Raw genomic sequence first — 19,252 nt, forward strand, 5'->3', positions numbered from 1 at the left:
GATTCTATGATTCTATGAATATTTCCTTCTTTGAGTGCTGAAAAACTTTGCAAGGAAGCTTCTTGTTTACTGACAGACATTACTGCCTCAGTATTGCTATATCAACAAAACAGTATAATTACTGATCTGGCTATAGGTGCTGTTATGCTAGGTAGTATGCAAAGATATAACTGAAAGGATGGTTCTTCCTGCAGGGATGTTATAGTTTAAGGTTATGATTTTCTCTTTCTTTTGAGAGGCCAATGCTTTTCTGAATCAGCTGCTTCCTCATTATATTCTGTGGTCTTTAGGTTATTTTGTAAAATGAGATGTGTCCCATTCCTTTTTTGCCTCTTATTCCACTTGACAATTCTGGTATGAGAAGGGTTGATGTTACATTATCTTTACAGGGAAAATTCTTAACCTTTTCCTGTGCTGGCCACATAAGACATATGTATACTCCATTAGCCTCCCTTCTTCCTGCTTCTCTGGAAAGTGATGTCTCTTCATGTTTGTAAGTAGAAACATCCGAATGAATTGGAGGACACTGGTTATTTGACAAAACAATTCCTTTTAATCCACCTATAATTCCCACAGAAAGTAGGATTGAAATCCAGTGAGTCATCTTTTATTCCCTCTTATTTTTTTCTTGGTTTTGTTGGGGTTTTGTGGTGGGGTGGTTTTTTTTTTGTTGTTTTTGTTTTGTTGTTTTTTTTTTTTTTACAAGGCAATTAGTGAGTAAAGTTTGCATTGTCTGTCAGAGATATGTAAAGGGTAATTTGGATACCTACAGCAGTGATGATTGTATGACTGCCTGGACATGCTGTTAGAAGTTCAGATGGAAACTATGGCAACCTGGTAACTGATAGCAGGAAACTCTTGATGCCCAGGCACAGGTTTTATGCTGTTAGCTAGACTAAAGCCTATTTATATTATAGCCATGGTTCTTGTTATAGACAGTGTGCTATGTGATACTTTGGACAAGCTCCTACATAACAACTGAGCCAAAGTGAATTACTAAAGCTCTGAGTCTTCTGCAGGTGCTATTTGACTGAGTATAGCCTTCAGCAAAAAGGATTAAATAAAGCTAATTTACAGTGTTTTGATTAAGGGTAATACACACAGTATGTAGGTCTGTTGAAGTGCCATGGGTATGGCCAGCAGGAAATTGGAGGGCGGTAGTCCAGCTGGGTAATAGGAGTTCCATGTCCTTCCAAAACATGAAAAAGATGCACAGAAGGGTTGTTGCCTGTTATGTTTTTCTACCCAGAGTCATTAGATGCTATGTTTACACTAAGATTTCACAGGGCTTCTCCAAAGGAGTATTTTATGTGGTGCAATTTCTTGGGGAAGGGAATGTCCATTTTTTTAAGAAGCGGTTGATACCTATTCAAAATAATACCTAATCTCTCTCCACAGTGATCCTTTATGACATACAGATGAAAAATTTCCTGCTTTAATCTGTCACCTAAATATAATTCAGAGTCACCAGAGTGTAGTGGTGATCTACAGTTCCCTTTATTATTCACCTTTCTTGGCCTTTTGTGCTTGCAAAGCTTCCATTTGGAACACCGTGTTAATGTTGGAGCTACACTGGCCGAGATTTACCAGTCATTTCCTGGGCACTGAAAGCCATCAAGACTTAGTTGATTTTAATTTTTTTAATAGAAATGGAGCTGTAGATGTCTTCTAGCATTGTAGATAGCTTGAAAACATCAAAGTCTTTTCCTGGAAGAAAACAGCACTGTGCAAATGCATGAGCTGGAGGTTGGAGGCTGCAGCTGGGTTAACTTGTGTGGGCACAAGTGCTCCCTGAATGTAGGTTTAAAGCTTTTGGTCCTAAATTAGCCTGTACAGCAACAGATGAGAGCAAGCAACAATAGCAGTAAGAAATACTTTGAACACAAGTATGGCTTATATTTATGTTAAGTTTAATTTTTTTTTTAAAGGACAAATGATGTCTTGTCTGTAAGCAGTCTTCCTTGATACCTGAGATGCTCTCAGAAAAGTCAGCTATCTTGGTTTAACAGATTATTCACAGGTGTCCTTGTTTGAGGTGGCTGACTATTAAAATCAAACCTCAAAATGTTTATACTTGTATGCCTAAGGTCAAATCTATAGCAAGCATTCCATACAAGTGCCAAGTTTTGCTTCAAGTATCTGAGCAGCAATACTAATATTTAGAGTTAGCAAAATATAATAGACTTAACAGTTCACAACATGCTCATTTTTTACAATTAAGATGGGAAGTTCACTTTGCATCTGTGTGATTATTCACGTGACACAGAAAACATTTTTGATAATACATAAAAAGGAAAGCTGGTCACATCCTCAAACATCCTTTAAACATGCTTATACAGAAGCACAAATGCTATGCAAACCTTTGTTTTATCTTTTTAGATCTCTTCTGATATTAGGGAGACTGTTTGTCATAGTATCCAGCCCTTCTAAAATCCGTACGTCTCAAGTCTCACAGGGGGGTTGGACCTCCTGAGACCTCTACCCCAAAGAGCTTTTACTCAAGGTCCAAACTCTTTAGATATTCATTCTGCCCATCTTGTTGAAGTTATCCTATTGAACCAACAAAAGAAGAAACAAAATGTGTAGCTCCCGCAGGACTCCATTGCTTAAAGAGAAGCCTAAATTTTAGGATGTAACCAAGTAAGAGAATTATCTTTTCTGACCTCCCTCTGTTTGCTTAAAACTCAAATTTTTAGTGTGTATGCTATAAAAAGTCTGAATTTCTTATTCTCCTGTACCACTCCCACCACAGTGGTAGTATTTTTGATAATCAGTGTTATCTTCTGGAATTCTGTGTCATCCTGACAGTGGAAGTAGTGAATCATGTTAGTTTCATGTATATATGTATGATAAATCCATCATGGTAAATGTGATTCTTCAGTGTCCTGTCACCATCAATACACTGTTAACAGTATATTCAGCAGATACCAGTATTGCATAAAGTGGTTGGTACACTATAATAATCTGGTGAACTATATAATGTTTTGATTTATATGTTGCTTGCTTTTGCACCTATATAGGATGGTAAGGAGTCCCTTCTGTGAAGATCTACATGAAGATTCTTTTTTCAAGTGATTTTACTTACTAAATAAAATTGAATTTGGTTGACACAAGTATGTTCTGTGACTCCATGTACTAAATTTGGTTTTCTGATTATTCAACTTGTAAAAACTGGATACCTCATTACTTTTAAAAAATAGAGCAAGGAGAATCTTTACAGTTGATTACACTTTCTTTGTCCAGACACTTTGTAGAAACGGAATTTTATTTTAGACTTTATTTTTTGTGTTTACTTTTTAAACTTAAATGCAAAAGATAATTCTGATCTGTTGAGGTTCTATAGACATCTTCTCTCCCTTTCTTTGTAAGATGCACACATTTGGAAGTAAGTGTCGGAGGCATTGATTTTTCCCTCTAGGAGCACATCACTATCTTCTTAATGACTGCCTGTCTGGCAGCTGATGAGAATATTTTCCTACTGCACTTAAAGAAAAAAGTCTTATCCAGAGCCCACTGAAGTGGTGAGAGTCTTTTAAAATACTGTGTCTTTGGATCCAAACCAAAGACACAGATCTGCTTCCCAGATTGCAACCTATCAAGGCCACCTCAGCCTTAATGCTTTGGAGCACATATGAGGTAGTGAAGAGGTTGTTGTTGTTGTGGCACAAGCAGAATATTTCTGAAAATAACTCTGCAATGCGTTCCCCCTACCCTACAAGCTCGGTAAGGTGGTTTTGACTTTTTTTTTTTAATATTGTGACCATCCAGTATTGCACATAAATGTTTTTACGTCGTTCAATTGCTGACAGTAATTGTACTACATGGTAATTAAAATAATGAAGTGTATCTATTATTGCATAGCTGTACAAATAGAATACCGAAGTTTCATTTTTAGATATTTGTCAGGAGCTAATGTGGCACGTAGATCAATGAGTGAAACAGCAGTATCTAAATGTTTGAAATGTCTTGTATTGTCTTCTCAGGGACCATTTCTGTGAACACACTACGTACACCATACACCGCACCAGGAGAAAGTGAAATACTTGACTTGGATGATGACTTGTATCTTGGAGGCTTACCAGAAAATAAAGCAGGCCTCGTCTTCCCAACAGAGGTGTGGACAGCACTTCTCAATTATGGATACGTCGGCTGCATTAGAGATTTATTTATTGATGGTCAAAGCAAAGATATTCGTCAGATGGCTGAAATTCAAAGTACAGCTGGAGTAAAACCCTCATGCTCAAGAGAAACTGCAAAACCTTGCCTTAGCAACCCCTGTAAAAACAATGGTGTATGCAGGGATGGGTGGAACAGATATGTTTGTGATTGCTCTGGTACGGGGTACCTTGGCAGATCATGCGAAAGAGGTAGGTTCTGTGAGATGGCTGCATTTCTTTTGTATAGAATCCTGAACAATGATTAAAAATGGCAAAATATCATTAACTCTTCTGAGACAGAAAAAAGGTCTTTGATTTCACTTGATGTGAGATGGAGCCCTGCTCTAGACTGAAAGAAGTAACTCTAGAGGAAAGATCTTAAGGCATTTTTCCTAAGAAGCATGAAGAAGTATTAGTTGACTATGACAGAGAGTCACTAATGCTAAATGTCTTCTAGAAAATGTCTCCTTTTGTGTCTCATCATATATTGCTGAGTTCTGAAAAGCTTTGTGAATGTAATTTCATTTATTATTGCATTACTAAATGATCACATTCCAATTTCAAACTGAGTTCTTTCTATGCCTATTTATGTCAGTACCATTGTGTCATTACATTTACTTCTAAATTCTGCAGTATCAATTAAATCCATGGCCAGAACTTCCAGCATGAGTCAAAGCAAAAGAATCAGTGTGGGAATCTATATTTGTTAAATTTTTAAAGATGCTAGTACTCAGGGAAAAAAAATACTTATCTTAAATCACTGAATAGCTCTCTTGCCTAGAAAAGGTAGATATAAAGTTGATCATTCACAGCATCTAGTTGAAAAGGTGGATTGTGGTAAGGACGACAGATGCTGATGTTAGTTTATAGGAAGAAAACTCTAACTTATTTAAAATTACAGAATATGCTAATAAAAAAATTTAATATAAGTAGGAAAACAGTAATATTTTATTCTCAATGGAATAGGAAATGTTTCTGTGCCTGAAGTTGTATTTTTTTCATCTCACAACTGACACGTTACAGTTTCTCTTCAAGCCAAAATCTGAACTTAAAGTTTATTGGCTCAGGACATAAGTTCTTTCCATCTAGTTTGATCGATTTTTCTAGTTAGTAAGATGAAATACACTAGTATTCTTTAAAATTAAAAATCTGTTATGTTTTAAGTGGTATGTAAATAGATGTGCATTTGTGTAGAATTAATACCACCATATTATTAACATTTGCAAGTAGATTCTCAGTTTCTTCTGTTCTTTTCCATCTTATTTTTTGAATACACATGCCTTTGGCTCATGGCCAGTTATTCTGAGATATCCAGATTGTTCTGTTACTGGTGGAGTGAAGCTGGCAGAGGGCATAACCGAGCTGTCTGATGCATTACAAAAGCCTTCAGTTAAACATGTCTGGTGTACCACCCTGTGGCAATATTCTGCTATTACATATGGCAGAAGTAAAAATAGGATTTGCATTTTTTCAACCTGAGCGCTTGGAAACGTGTGTTAGAGACAAAAACACATGCAGGACTGCAAACAACTTAAAAGCAGGCTTCATCATAGAAATTTCTCATAAATAAATTTGACAGGTGGTAATATTTTATATAGAAACTTTTGGCTTATTTATTTCCCATACTTCGTTTTCAACTGTCTTCCAATACAGAGCTTGATTTTTTTTCAGTGTGTTCCCCTGGGGGAACAGTGGTACTATGGTGGTGGTGTTGGCTTCTCTACAATGGTGTTTGGTTCTTGTCCAACAGAAATGTGTGTGGCAGTTCAGACAGTATGGGATCATTTCCTGCTCTTAGGTTTCCCTCTCCAGAGGAAACTACAATGAAAGGAGATCTCTTTCCAGTAATATTCATTTCCCAAATGGTCATGCATTAATAAGATTATAGCTTTTTGGATTCTGAAAGCAACGTGTTGGCATCCTACCACACAAAGTTATGATAACTGCTACCCATGTGCACTAACTGATAAACTTTTGTATTTGGTGATATAAGCAACACAGCTACAATTGTTCAGACTAACTTAAATAAAAAAGAACATGTTCATTTCAACAAACATACAGGCTCACAAAGAAAAGAAAGCATGAGAATTAAATATTGGAGATTAAATAACTGGAATTTTTAACTTAACATTAAGAGATTAAGGTATCTTCAGTAAACAAAAGTATGTAGCTAGTTTTTTAGTAGTCATTTATTTTTCATGATATTTGCCCTAAAATAGGAGTATTAACTTCCATACGTGGATGAATCGTGTCCAATACAGTATTTGAGATAATTTTGGCCACTTTATAAGCGCACAAAAACCATGGACCACAGCTCCCATTCTATTTTAATTTCAGTATACTTTTTTTTATATATTCATGTGCTTTTTATCCTGTTATCTTGATGATATTTTTGATTTTCAGTAAGGTTAAACATCAGTTTAATCTGTAGATTGGCTTTAGTAGATTATGGAAATTACAGCAGATGGACAGACAGATGTCACAGCAATATAATTTGGCTTCTTATATTACTTGATTGTGGATCACAAAATATGATTGCCTCTCAGCAAAGCCTTTTGCAGGTGTGTGCTTTTGACTAGATGGCTAAGAACAATGCACAAGGTTAAATTCATCAGTGATAACAAAAAGTAGGCATGCAAAGAAAGACTTATCAAAGTGATATTTCTGAGGAGAAAATACATTTAAATTCAAGTGTGGACGTGTCCACATTGTGCATGCACACGCACCATCATACATAGATATACATTAAATAATGGAATAAAGCTTTCATTCCTTGCGTTATCTCAGGAGGCTTTAGAATTTAAAAAAAAAAAAACCCACACAAAAAAACCCACAAAAAAAACCAACCCAAAAACAAAAAACCCACACCCCCAACACCCAAACAAAACCAAAAAAAGGTGATAGGATGATATTACAGTAATATAAAAATGTTATAGTAATTCAATCACTGATTTAAATTAACTAATTGGTCCTGTATGTTAAAGTTCTAGCACATTTATACTGTGGTTTATGACATCAGTCCTAAAATGATACCAGTGCAGAAGTTGGGAGGAATCATTTCAACTTCTACTCGCATATTATCTAGTAACTAATTGCATATCAAGAATAGTTGCTATCAGATCGGTGGAAAGGTTCCTCGTGATTCACCAAGGCTGCACTTTGGGCCCAGAGGGACTGAAGTGGCTGCTGCAGAAGACAAGTGCTTCAGTGAGTGTGCCCATGTAAATGGAACAAAACCTGAAAGTTTGAGTTTTAATCAGAAGTCATTGATGTACTTGAATACTCACAGAATTTATAGGAGTAAAATCATATGTATCAGTGGGTGTTTTCAGGGCAGGATATTGTTGCTCTACTTACACTGATAAATAAAACTGGGTCAGAGAGCTAACCTGAATACTTGATAACTGATGATCCAGATTGTTCACATGCTTCCTGGCATGGCTCTGGACTGTATCGTCTGTCACTCTCTGGGCAAAGTTTGTGTGTGGTTTTGGAAACAGCAGACGCAGAAGGCAATTTTTTGCTTTAAAAATGGTCCTGTGGTCTACAACACAGTCGTCATTATTGCAGACACTTTGAAACTGAAAAAGCAGGTAAAAAATAGTAATTCTCTCTTTGGGACTTTAGAGGAACAACTGAAGGTCCAGAGGAAACAAGATCCTGTTTTATTTATTAAAATCCATGCAGTAGGCATCCATACTTACTAAGCATCATGTTGTTAAAAACAACACAAACTTAACTGCTAAACTTAGGAGGAAACCCACTGAAATTCAAATGCCTAAGCCATACTTCTTTCACTTTAAATAAGCTGTGAAGTGTAGAATAGCAACTATTTTGAAAATTCTATTTCTCCCTATAACTATGTGGCTGAGCATTTCTGAGGGCAGAAACTGGTGTAGGAAAATTTCCAGAAGAACAGGTGCCTCAGTCACTTCAGAAATTTAGGTAATCCCAGCCCACGTGAAAATTATGGTTCTGAATCTCCTCTCATATTGGTACTAGTCTGGGCATCCCTCATGAGAGGCACAAGGCTGAATGAGGTAGTATATATATAGGAAGGAAGAGTGTTCAGCCTGGAGATTTTAATCAGAAACAAATTGAAGAAAAAGAAATGGAAAAAGGAACTGAACCCTTCAGTGAGTTTTGTTTTTTGGTTTTTGTTACTTTGTGTTTGGTTTGTTTGTATTTTAGCACAGAAGCAGCAAAGGTATTTGATTGTCAAGCTTGTAAAATTATCAAGGAAAACATGTAAAATAATTTTTAACAAGCTCTGAATTATCTCTCACTGTTTATTTCTTGTTAACTCTAGTACATACACTCACTTGCTGCCACAAAAAAAATTGTCTGTAAAGTTTTATAAGGGTTTTCTGCCACTTTCCTTTTCTATGGTGTGCTGCCAACACTGAAATGGTACTAAAATTATTATTACCTGCCATGGAGACTCTGATTTTTATTTTTTTTAATGAATAGTGTATTCTGAGCTAAACTTCTGGTCTAGTAGCATTTAATCTAATAATTAAGAGGAAGCTGAACAAGAGGAAAGACATTCTGTCAACACTTTTGTGAAAACAGTTAGCAGTGTAAGCTCTCAAAAAAAGATGGGACACACATCCCTTTGGAATCAGTTGGTCCAAATGAAAAAAAATATTAAAAAAATATAAAATATGCAACCATTTTCATGTAGCAACCATTTAATAATGGTTTAACAACAAAAGGCTTTCCTAACACCACTGTTACCAGTAGACTCATTTCAAGTGAATAAACTGAACATAGTTGGGGGTTTTTATTATTTTAGGAATATGTAGTGTCTCCAATCTTCAGTTATGGCTCTCAGGGCAGTGCTAAATTCTCTTTGATCAAATCATCCCTGCTTCCTGCCAGTTTTATGGGTTTTTTTCTTGGTGAAACCTTTGTATTTAGAAAGCCTGTGACTTGAACTCCCTATACTGAAAGCAGCTAGTTAACATGAAGGGGTTTTCTCTTTGCCCCAGAGCTTTTCAGTCATTTGATCTTCTGTTCGGTCTCCTTGGTCTGTTCTTGGAACATCTGTTTCCAAAATAACTGGCACAGTATGGTTTAGGAGGATTGAGTATCTAATCACATCAGGTCTGTTCACCATGATGTTGTGTACTCACAGGTCATCTCTGATTAAATTAAGACAGTTCTTTCTCTCCTTTTTCTGTAATTTTCTAAAAGACTGAATAATTATAGGAAAGACAGAAAATGGTACCAGTGCTGATTCTGACAACTTTCTTTCACATTATCATAATTTATTAGCAACAGACCTATAGTGTTGTTGAATGCTCTTCATTCTATAAAACTTACTTTTTTCTGCCAGATTCCTTTATTTACCCAAATCATGTTTATCTTGATAAAAATCTTGGGATACTTTCATGTACAGACTAGATAGCTAGAAATAGGAATTAATTGTAAGCTCCTGCTTATTGTGTGTGTGTCCCTCCCCCAGGGAAAACAAAAAAACACTCACATACCACACAAAAAAATAAAAAACAATCAAAAAACCCCAAATCACCTCCCACTGAAAACTTTTGACTTGAAATATCTTATCAGGTTGGTGAGAATTAAGTATCTAATCTGCTTCACACAAAAATTTGAGGTTTAGGATATGCAGAAAACATTATTACTTGCATGAGTAGAAATCATCAAACCCGTAAATTTATTCTTCTAACCTGTGACATCTAGTGACTTTCACACTAGTGTTAGTAATCCCTTTTTTTCAAACATCAAACTGTTTTCTTGAAATTTGTATTGGGGAAATCTGGAATTATTAATGAACATACCATCTATCATTTTTGCCTCCAATAGGCTCACAAAATTATTAGAACATTTTGTCCTTCCATGGTCCGTGTAGGATGGAAGTCTTGAAGAGATTATCTGTTTTAACAGTATGCAGGATATGCGAGGGAAATGGTTTTGACAGTGTCATAAGTATTGATGTTTAAAGAAATGATTCTAACATTGGTTTAGTTATGCTGCTGGTTAAATATAGTACCAGTTGTATAGGTCCTTGAAAATATTACTGCATGTGGGACCCCAATACAGCTTTGCTGGAGATGAGTGTCTCCATTACACTGTAGCAAATTAAAGAGACAAGCTTCCTGTAGGTGTTTGCTGCTGTCTTCTCTTTCCGCTTTTTGCTTGTTTGGCCTGATATTGGGCAAGTAGCATATTTTTTTTTCTGTGAGTTGAGGTGCTCTCAGGATTGCCTATTTTTCTAAGAAAGATTCTGTAGCATGCTGTTTAGAACTTACAACTCTTCAACTAAAAACTGAAGTTTAGAACTTTAGGACATCTACCACTTCAATACTTTATATTATTGAGAGGTTTTGGGTTGGTTAAAGAATGCTGGAGACACATGGAAGAAGTCAGAATGTCCCTAGTGAATTAGCGGTAGGTAAACAATCAGATGTGCATATAAAGGGCCCATTCAGATAGTGTAATTTGCTATTCGAGTAGTAGTTTTAGTGATGCAGTAGGGTTAGTTTTGTACGTTACCGCACAGCCTACTGAAATTCCTGGTGTTTTACCCGCTGACTGTTGGCTTGGAGTAAAGGATGTTGCTCCTCCACTGCCACAATGTGCCAGTGTCAATGAGTCGAAGAGCTGTTTGCTAAGACTGTAGTGGTTAACCAGCAGCAATGCTTGATCGTCCTGTAAAAGAGGACTTTCTAACATGTTTCAGAAACACGTGTCCTTTGCTTTCTAGGAAATACTGTGCCTCCTTGTGAGCAGATATGCAGTCTTCCTGCTACCTTTCTTGTTACCAGCCTGGAGGCTGGGAAAAGAAGACTTGTGGCTGGTTGCTCTTGGGTCTAACAGACTGTGACCGCTCTGTGCCAGAGCCACTCGCCGGGAGGGTTTCCTGTAATGTCTGAAAGTGACAGTTATTTGCTCGTCTCAGGGGTTTTAAGATCTTACCCTCAATATGCCAAGTCCAGTCTCGATCTTCTGGCTGAGGCTGTCGTAACATTCGTACGTGCAGTTTTGATCCTATCGTACTGCAGTCATCGTTGTGGAGCAATCTGCGCTCTGTCCAAACCACGCTGGGGTTATTTACCCATTTCGGGTGGCTTTTTGCTAACTGGATGGTACTTGTAACTGTGGTAGTTGCAATACTGGTAGGTTTACACATGAATAATCCTAAGGTAATTGTCTAGGTGGATGATAGTCAGACATGACCATTTAATAGGCTGTAAGGTTTACCTGAATATCTTTTACTGGCTTTGACCTATTTTCAGTAGTACAGGTCTAGCCTTGTAAGCTTTTCTTTGCATGTGATTTTACCCATCTGCTTGCAGATGCATACATGAATGGCTGGTTCAATAAAGAACAGTTTAGTTTCTTTAAAAAGCACCAAAATATGCCACTTTAAAAAAATCAAAATAAAACCGAATTAAAAAACCAAACCCAACTTTGCTTATGTTTCCTAGTAATAAGTGATATGTAATTTTTCTGCGTCACACTGAGTGAATATACATTTACCATCTTCTATTTGAACAGTTTCAGTGAATACAATAATAATTCTTTAATAACCGTTTTTCTCCTTTGTGTTTTCAGAGGCGACAATTTTAAGCTATGATGGAAGTATGTTTATGAAAATACAGCTCCCTGTTGTGATGCATACAGAGGCCGAAGATGTTTCTTTACGGTTCAGGTCTCAGCGAGCTTATGGCATTTTAATGGCAACTACTTCTAGGGAATCCGCAGATACCCTTCGTTTAGAGCTGGATGCGGGACGAGTTAAACTAACGGTCAACCTAGGTAAAAAAATGTTTCCTCCAAGAAACTAGTATTTTCTTTACATTTTTCTTTTTGCTTGCAAACATTTATGAAACAGCCTGTTTTAACATTAAAAGTAAACTGAAACGATATATAAACACATGTCAATGCAGCATTTGCGTATGTATGTACACACAAATACATGCCCATTATTACACTTTATTTTTTTCTTTTGCATTTTTGTATTCTTTATGTAGTCTTACCATAATCCATCACAATATTTTGGTACTATTGTGTATTCTAAATAGAGAAGACTAGTTCATCAGTGGTATTTTTGTGCTAAATTATTCTTCTTCGTTGTGGAAGATTGGTCTCCCTCCACAACTTGACAAGTGGAAACAACGTGTATGTAGGTCAGTTCCGTTTTACATCCCCAATTAAAGTACAACATGTGAACGTATCACAAAATTTCTAGCTTGAACACTGAAAATGCTACAACTAGATATTCCCACTGATGGATTTCTTGGTCTCCTCTTTTTAGTTGTCAAATCTATAGTAAATCCATCTCCTCTTTTTTAAACAATTCTGTAGTGGTATTTTTGTAGTATCGAACGATAGCACAACCCTTCAATGCCCAAAGACTGCGGCCCTCAGCAAACAGCCGTGCGAACACAGGAGGCACAAGCCCTTTTACAGAAAAAAAACAAACCCTGATTTCCTGTTTTGAAATATGATGGGCAAAATGTTAGGTTATGGTGGTTTTGTTTTGGTGTTTGTTTTTTTTTTTTTAAAAAAAAGGTAAATAAATAAAAGTGCTTCTGCTGTGCTTATGACTAAGTCTGAGTCAGGACCTGAAAGAGAACAGAAGGATGCTCAGGAAAATGCAGATTCTGTGCAGTCTTTTCCATTCAGTGGAATGCTATTTTAAAGGGAATTATTTTATCATTTTAATCACGGATAAGATGATTTCCAGGATGGGGGTAGGAAAAAAAGAAAATAATCACCTAACCCTCCATTCCATAGAAGTGTTGCTCACTGAAATACTGCCCTGGTGTTTAGATTTCGGACGGGAGAAGGGGAAGGGAAGGTTTTCCCTGGTTTCCTCTTCTCTTCCAGTCCCCTCTAGTGTCGAGTCGGGGCTGCTGCAGGCGCGGAGCCCTCCCGCGCCTTTCTGTAAAAGGGGGTGTGCAGGGCTGGTCCTTGGCTGTTTGCAACCACTTTTCTGATGCGGTTGACGACACATGACAAACTCAGCTATATGGAAACAAAATCTAGGTTTGATGGTATATATGTTCCTCAAAGGTATAAAGCAGGAGCAGCTGGACAAAGCGAGTAGCGTGGTGTAGGTATTTTTACAGTAGTCAACGCAGGTAGCCCAGCAGAAGATCCTGCTGCAGGTCAGGTCATTCTCTTTACATAAACACCACCCTCTGTCAGGTTTTGCCTACTTCTGTAGTTCAAGAAAGTAAATAAATCCATGCCCTAGAAAGATTGTTTCTTCCTCCAACACCCCTCCTTTTTTATTTTTCTTTTATATAATTATTTTTTTTTAAGTCAAGCAAGGAAATAATCTGAAAATGGTCAGGATTCTCTATTAGCGTTTAAAAATATCGTATTATTTTCTGTATATTAATGATTACTGTAGCTTTAGGTGTAGTCACTGCTCATTTCTTAAGTTTAGGCGCTAAGAAAAGGTAAACCCATAAAAACTTATTTACAGGCTGATGAGCTTTGTAATTTCACTATTTAGCGTTTGAAGATCCGCCTTTGAGGTATACTATACACAACTTGTCCAAGGTGTCTGACTGTGGCCGGGCTTGCTCTATGACCCATTGTGACGGAGCACTTTCTAATTGCATTGAGAGAAATTACCTGTTCTTTCACAGATGGGGAGAAAGTTGCAGCCTGCCTCAGTTCGGCATCTTTGACATTTAATCCTAATTTTTCACTTAGATTTGTCACCATGTAGCTTTGTTTGAAATTGGCCATTTTTACCCTATTTGTCGTTTCTATTTACAAAGATTTATCGCAGTATATCTGGGTTATAACAGTATGTAAAGACTGATGATATGGAGTGGCCATATTTGCATGTGTCTGTCCCCAGAAGGGTGGACTGTGATTTTATTGGATGTCTGCAGCTGTTACCTTGAAGGATAAATTTTCATTTTTCATCTATTCTTCCCCATCTAGACTGTATCAGGATTAACTGTAATTCCAGTAAGTGCCTATTCAAACTTTTTAAAATGTTATTCCACCAATATAAAATATGCAAACTAGATGAAATTTTTCTGGACAGCTTGCAAGCGCTTGATAACTTATTAATGAAATGTGATGATTAATTATCATTGTGTAAAAAGTCATCATACACTCTAGTGTATATTTTTTGTCCTTCCCATGAGTTATAACTTTTAACTAGAATATTAATAAAAGGAAGTATTCTACAGGTGGTAAACATACATAGTGGAAATGGTACCTGTAGTACTGTATTATTCTAGATTATTTTATTTACAGTAGCCATAGAATTTTTGAACCGGAATTTCTGATAAGCTGCCACATATTTTCTCCCATGTCGTCCTCCTCCTAATTTTCTTGACATTTTACCTCTGACTTGTCGTGAGACTCTCGGAACATAATTGTCCCTAGCACAAGAATTTCTATTTTATAATCCTCCTAGACAACTGTATTTACTGGCTGCTTATAACACAATTGGTTTTGCTATATCTTTGGTTTTTGGAAATGTAATACATTACAATAAGGACACTATTAAGTCTGAGAAACATTTCTATGATGATTTTTTACACACAAATCATGTAAGAAACCTTAAATTGAACATTTTTTCTCTATGATATGCATGTTTATGAAACAGAGGGAAACATTTGCCAGATGAATGGACTAAATTTTAACTTCTCTGATATTATTTGGATTAAGAGGCTATATTCTGAAAGGAGAAAAAGGACTGTGATTTTATTTTGAGTCTATGGAATTCCTGAATGGTGTCAACAAAATAATTGATAGTAAGTATGGTAGGTTTGAGTTTTGGGTTGTTTTTTTTCTTTCCTTTCCTAACAGGTTTTGCAGGCCAGAGGACTGGCTGTGTGCAAATAGAAATAAAGCTAATCAACAAATTGTGCAGGTAGAAGTTTTAGTTGTTAATAATTCTTGAGGCAAGATTTTAACCTAAACCATGCTTAAACCAGACAGACTTTTCCATACAGTAAAAGAAATGCTTGTAGGTACAAAGGCATAAAGATAGCTTCCTTGCATTAAAAAAAAAAAAAGTTCAGTTATAAAAAACAAATATTTCTCTTTGCCAAAAATATCCATTGTCTGTTACCAAAACGTATAAGATCCTGAAAAATCTCAGAAACATTGTGTTAGTCAGTACCAGGACACTTTTTTTCTCTTGATGAAGTCACAATTAAAATTTTCAAGTATAAGACAAGAAGCTTTTTCAGCAGAATTGCAATGACTTTGCCAGCTGCTGATAAATTCCTTTTCCCTAGGAAATGCAATATTGCTTTTTCCTTAACTTCCTTAATAAAACTAGAAAATCCCTCTCAAAAGGGAATTAACTAACATTAAAAAAATCAGTAATAAAGCCACAATACAATAGGTGTTTTGGTGTTTTAATCTCTCTTGGACAAAATGAGGTGGCATAAAAAGAAATTGATTTCTAGGTTCCATTTTTAAGCAAGTTTTACATTAACAGAACCTGCAAATATGAAGTAATAAGCCTCCAATTAAAGGATTGTAAACAGAAAAAATATATGTACTGAATCGAATTAGCAGTTACAAGTTCTTGGTCTCATAGAGAAGCAGTATGAACTCTGTACAAAATATCCTTGGTATCATATACTCATAAGTTATTTTTCTTTACAGTTTGTTTAGAGCCTTTTTGTATTAGAAATGAACTTTTGTGATTAGTTCCATCTCCCTTTCGTGCTTGTATACTGAACAGGTTTTTGTGAGCTTTCAGTATGGTAAGTACTACAATGTTTTCTTATCAGCACTTGCTGTAGTTTTTCAACAACCAGATAACATTTCAAAAGCATTTTCTGTGTCTTAATTTTTAGATTATGAAGAATTATTGCTTTAAGCAGTCCTTAGAAAATGCTTGCTTATTAGACAATATAATGGGGTTTAGTGGAACACAATGTGTTTTAAAGCAACAGCATCCAGAACTTGAATCTTAATTTGCTATATGCTGTAATAGTTCAGTGCCTATCTTTTTCCTCTACTCACACCTGGATTTGTATCACTCCTGATTTTTATGTTGTTAGAAGTAAATCTGGTTTTCATGTTTGAGAAGTTGTTTTCAGATTTTCCCATTTCTGTTGCTTAGAAATTAGTCATCTTGATATAATTTCACTGTTGGGACTGAGATATTGTTTGTCATAGCCAGGCTGGTAACAGAGTTAAGGTCAGGATGAAGCTATCTGTTTTGAATTTGGAGAGATGTCTTTAAAAAAACGTAAACCCAAACATAAACAAAAATGGTGTTTTTCTTGAGAAGAAAAGGAAAACATAAATGTAAGCACCTTATTTCCCACACTCAGTTACAAAGGTAGTGAATAAAATACTGCATCTTCTCCTCCCTTTTTAACTTGAGTACAACCTCAAATCTGTCTTGGTCTCACTGCAGACCAAATGGCCATCTGTTGGCTGGCCAGAGCTGAGATTTTGGTAGCAATTTGCTCTACATTTTGTCATGCCTTCACCTGTAGCTAAATGTCCTGTGTTGCAGAAGAGGTGGCATTTTGTGGTCTTCCTTGTTTGAAATACAGTCTTTTTTAAAATTTCAGAGGGTTAATCAGATGTCAGGTTGCCACTGAGCTTGTGTCTCATTAACAGCATTATGGAGACTGTTAATTTCTTGCCATTTTTATGGAACTGAGTGGCATACTAAGGTCAGACTTATTGATTTGTTCTAGGTTAGAAGATTAGTATCTTCATAAAACCCTACACCACTAGAAATTTGGTCTCATGTCAATCAGAAAATACCATTACAGAAATGTCAGGTTTGTGTGCCCTTAAATCACTTCATTGTGTTCTTCAGACCTGCAAGTTTACAAAACAAAATTATCTGTCAGGCAGTGAAATAAATGATCCTTTTAAAGTGCAGGTACATTTAGGTCAATGTTGAGGCTGACATCAGGAGAGAGGGGAAAACTTATGTTATAAACAGAAACAGCTACCATAAGTTCAGTATTAGTTTTCACAGACTGGGGAACTAATTTAAAAATAAGACTGAGGTGAACAGTGTTGGTTCAGAAAACCAGAAATGCAGCATTTCTTGACACTAGTCATTCTGTAAAAAGAAGTTGATTGCTATACAGCTCATATATTGTGTGTAAAGTTGATAAATGAATTCTTAAAAAATTGCCTAAGAAATGCTAATGAAATAAAATATATATATTTTTTTCCCTTTCAGACAGGGAAGTAAGTGTTACCTTTTAATTGCAGACTGTCCAGCATAAATGATAAACATCAGTGAATCCAAATTGAATGGGATTTTTCCCCAGTATTTCTTAGTGACAGAACTTCATCCCATAAAATTTACATGGCAGATCAATAACAGTTTTTGAATGACTTGTGAACAAACACAGGTGTGCTGTATTTCCATACTTCACTGCTGCACTGTTAAGGGCTACTATCTTGACTTAATTTAAATGCCCTTTCTTTACAGTTGTAATGCTTCCAAAACATTAGTATCTGAAAAAATCCAGGCACCTGTAACTCTAAGGGCTGCTGGGTTTTATGTGCAGTATACTTTTTTCCCAGATATTTGCACTTACATGTTATTTCATCTTTGTGGGGTTTTTTTACTGCTGTAATTTCTGAAAATAAACTGTCCACATTTTTATATTAGTCCGCAGACTAGAACCATAGAATTTTATTAATTGACATATTATACAAATAATAATGTTAACTGTTTAACTGGTAAATTGCTGGCTCTCATTTTTGAATCTGATATTTTTGTTCATTATGAAAAGGTATGGGGTAATACATTTTTTGAACGCTGCTATGAAAGATTGCTCAGATAGTGGCACACGCTGGTGTGGAAGTGATTTAGGCCAGTTCTCTGAAACAGTTTTGCCTCTGTAGACAATAATTCAGTTAAATGTAGGGCTGCCATAAGAAATCAACAAGAATTGCAGAATGTTAGGAAGCAAGGAGCAGGGTGTACTGTGGCAGTATATGTGTATATCAATGGGATTTGCTAGCTGGGTGTCCGTCCTTCCAAATTAGGAACAATTTCTTGGGCTTTGAGACTTTTCTGTTTGTCCTTACAGTGAAGCACCCCTTCACGCGTATTTGCATGCACCCATCCTTCTGTGTCTACAGAGTTCTTCATCCGTTCTCTATATCCATTATTTTTTTCCTCTCATTTTCTCTGTCCATTTCATTTCTCTGTTTTTCCATGTAATCCATATTGTCCTTTCCTTGCTTTGTACCTCCATCCTCTTAAACCTTTGCTGTTCTGCAGATGTGCATGCTACAGATGATTAAATTGAATTGCTCCGTTTGGCATATGTAACATCTGCTACTGAGGCATTTTTTCTTGTCAAGGTATCCTACGAATCCAGAGCGCGACAAGGAGCTATGTCAGATTATTGGTAAATAACAGGAGAATTATATGCATTGAAGAACCAACAAGGGTGTTCAGTTTGCACATAGATTTTAAGCAGCAGGAAAGCTTAAATGAAGGCTATACGTCCTTTTGAAAGTTACTGCTTGTAAAAATGCATTTTGTGGCAAATCCAGAATCTTTAGCTGCGCTCTTATGCATATTGCAAAATCTACTGTAATGAGCAAATCACTAATACATTTCCATGTGTTAGCTTCTCGCTGTTTGGTGTAAAGAATCATTAGGATTTATTATTTGTTCCTTTTTTGTTGTTGTTGTTGATGGTAGAAAATCATTTAAATGATTCAAGATTATAGCTTCCCCCAAAATGTAAGGTTTTGTACGTGGTCTGTTTTTCTTACACAGTGCTTATGAATTGTGTGAGGTGAACTTTCTCTCGTTCAGTACGGCTGACAGACTGCTAAACATATGTAAATGTTCTCTATCATAAAGGACATACAGCAAATTGGCAGGATACTTTCACTTCAGGTTCAGTCAGGGACTCCCCTCTGTTTGAGGTGTAAAGTTTGAAATATTTATAAAATATTATTTTAAAGCTTTGGCTATACTTTGCAGATTTAAAACATCGGGTCATTGGATTCCTTCTCATTTAGCAATATCACTTTAAAGATATCACTTTTCATATGATTTCCTAAAGACCAGGGTCTGCTGCTGTGCAAGAAAACTGAAAATATATGTGGTCCTTTTCAACCAAGTTCTGATTATG

The 19,252-nt window shown here is 36.2% G+C and overlaps 1 protein-coding gene across 1 annotated transcript; it reads left to right on the plus strand.

Moving 5' to 3' along the window:
• Positions 1-3,983: 3,983 nt before the first annotated feature.
• LOC104507606 (neurexin-1-like) lies at positions 3,984-14,114 on the plus strand (the record flags this gene model as incomplete). The annotated part of the gene is made up of 3 exons (XM_010148947.1): positions 3,984-4,367; positions 11,736-11,939; positions 14,088-14,114. Coding segments are annotated over 3 exons (615 nt in total), but the record flags the coding sequence as incomplete, so codon positions are not given.
• Between the last annotated feature and the right edge of the window lie 5,138 nt (positions 14,115-19,252).

Source organism: Eurypyga helias, unplaced genomic scaffold, assembly GCF_000690775.1.
Source record: "Eurypyga helias isolate BGI_N326 unplaced genomic scaffold, ASM69077v1 scaffold20420, whole genome shotgun sequence".
In the NCBI taxonomy this organism is placed as follows: Eukaryota; Metazoa; Chordata; class Aves; order Eurypygiformes; family Eurypygidae; genus Eurypyga; species Eurypyga helias.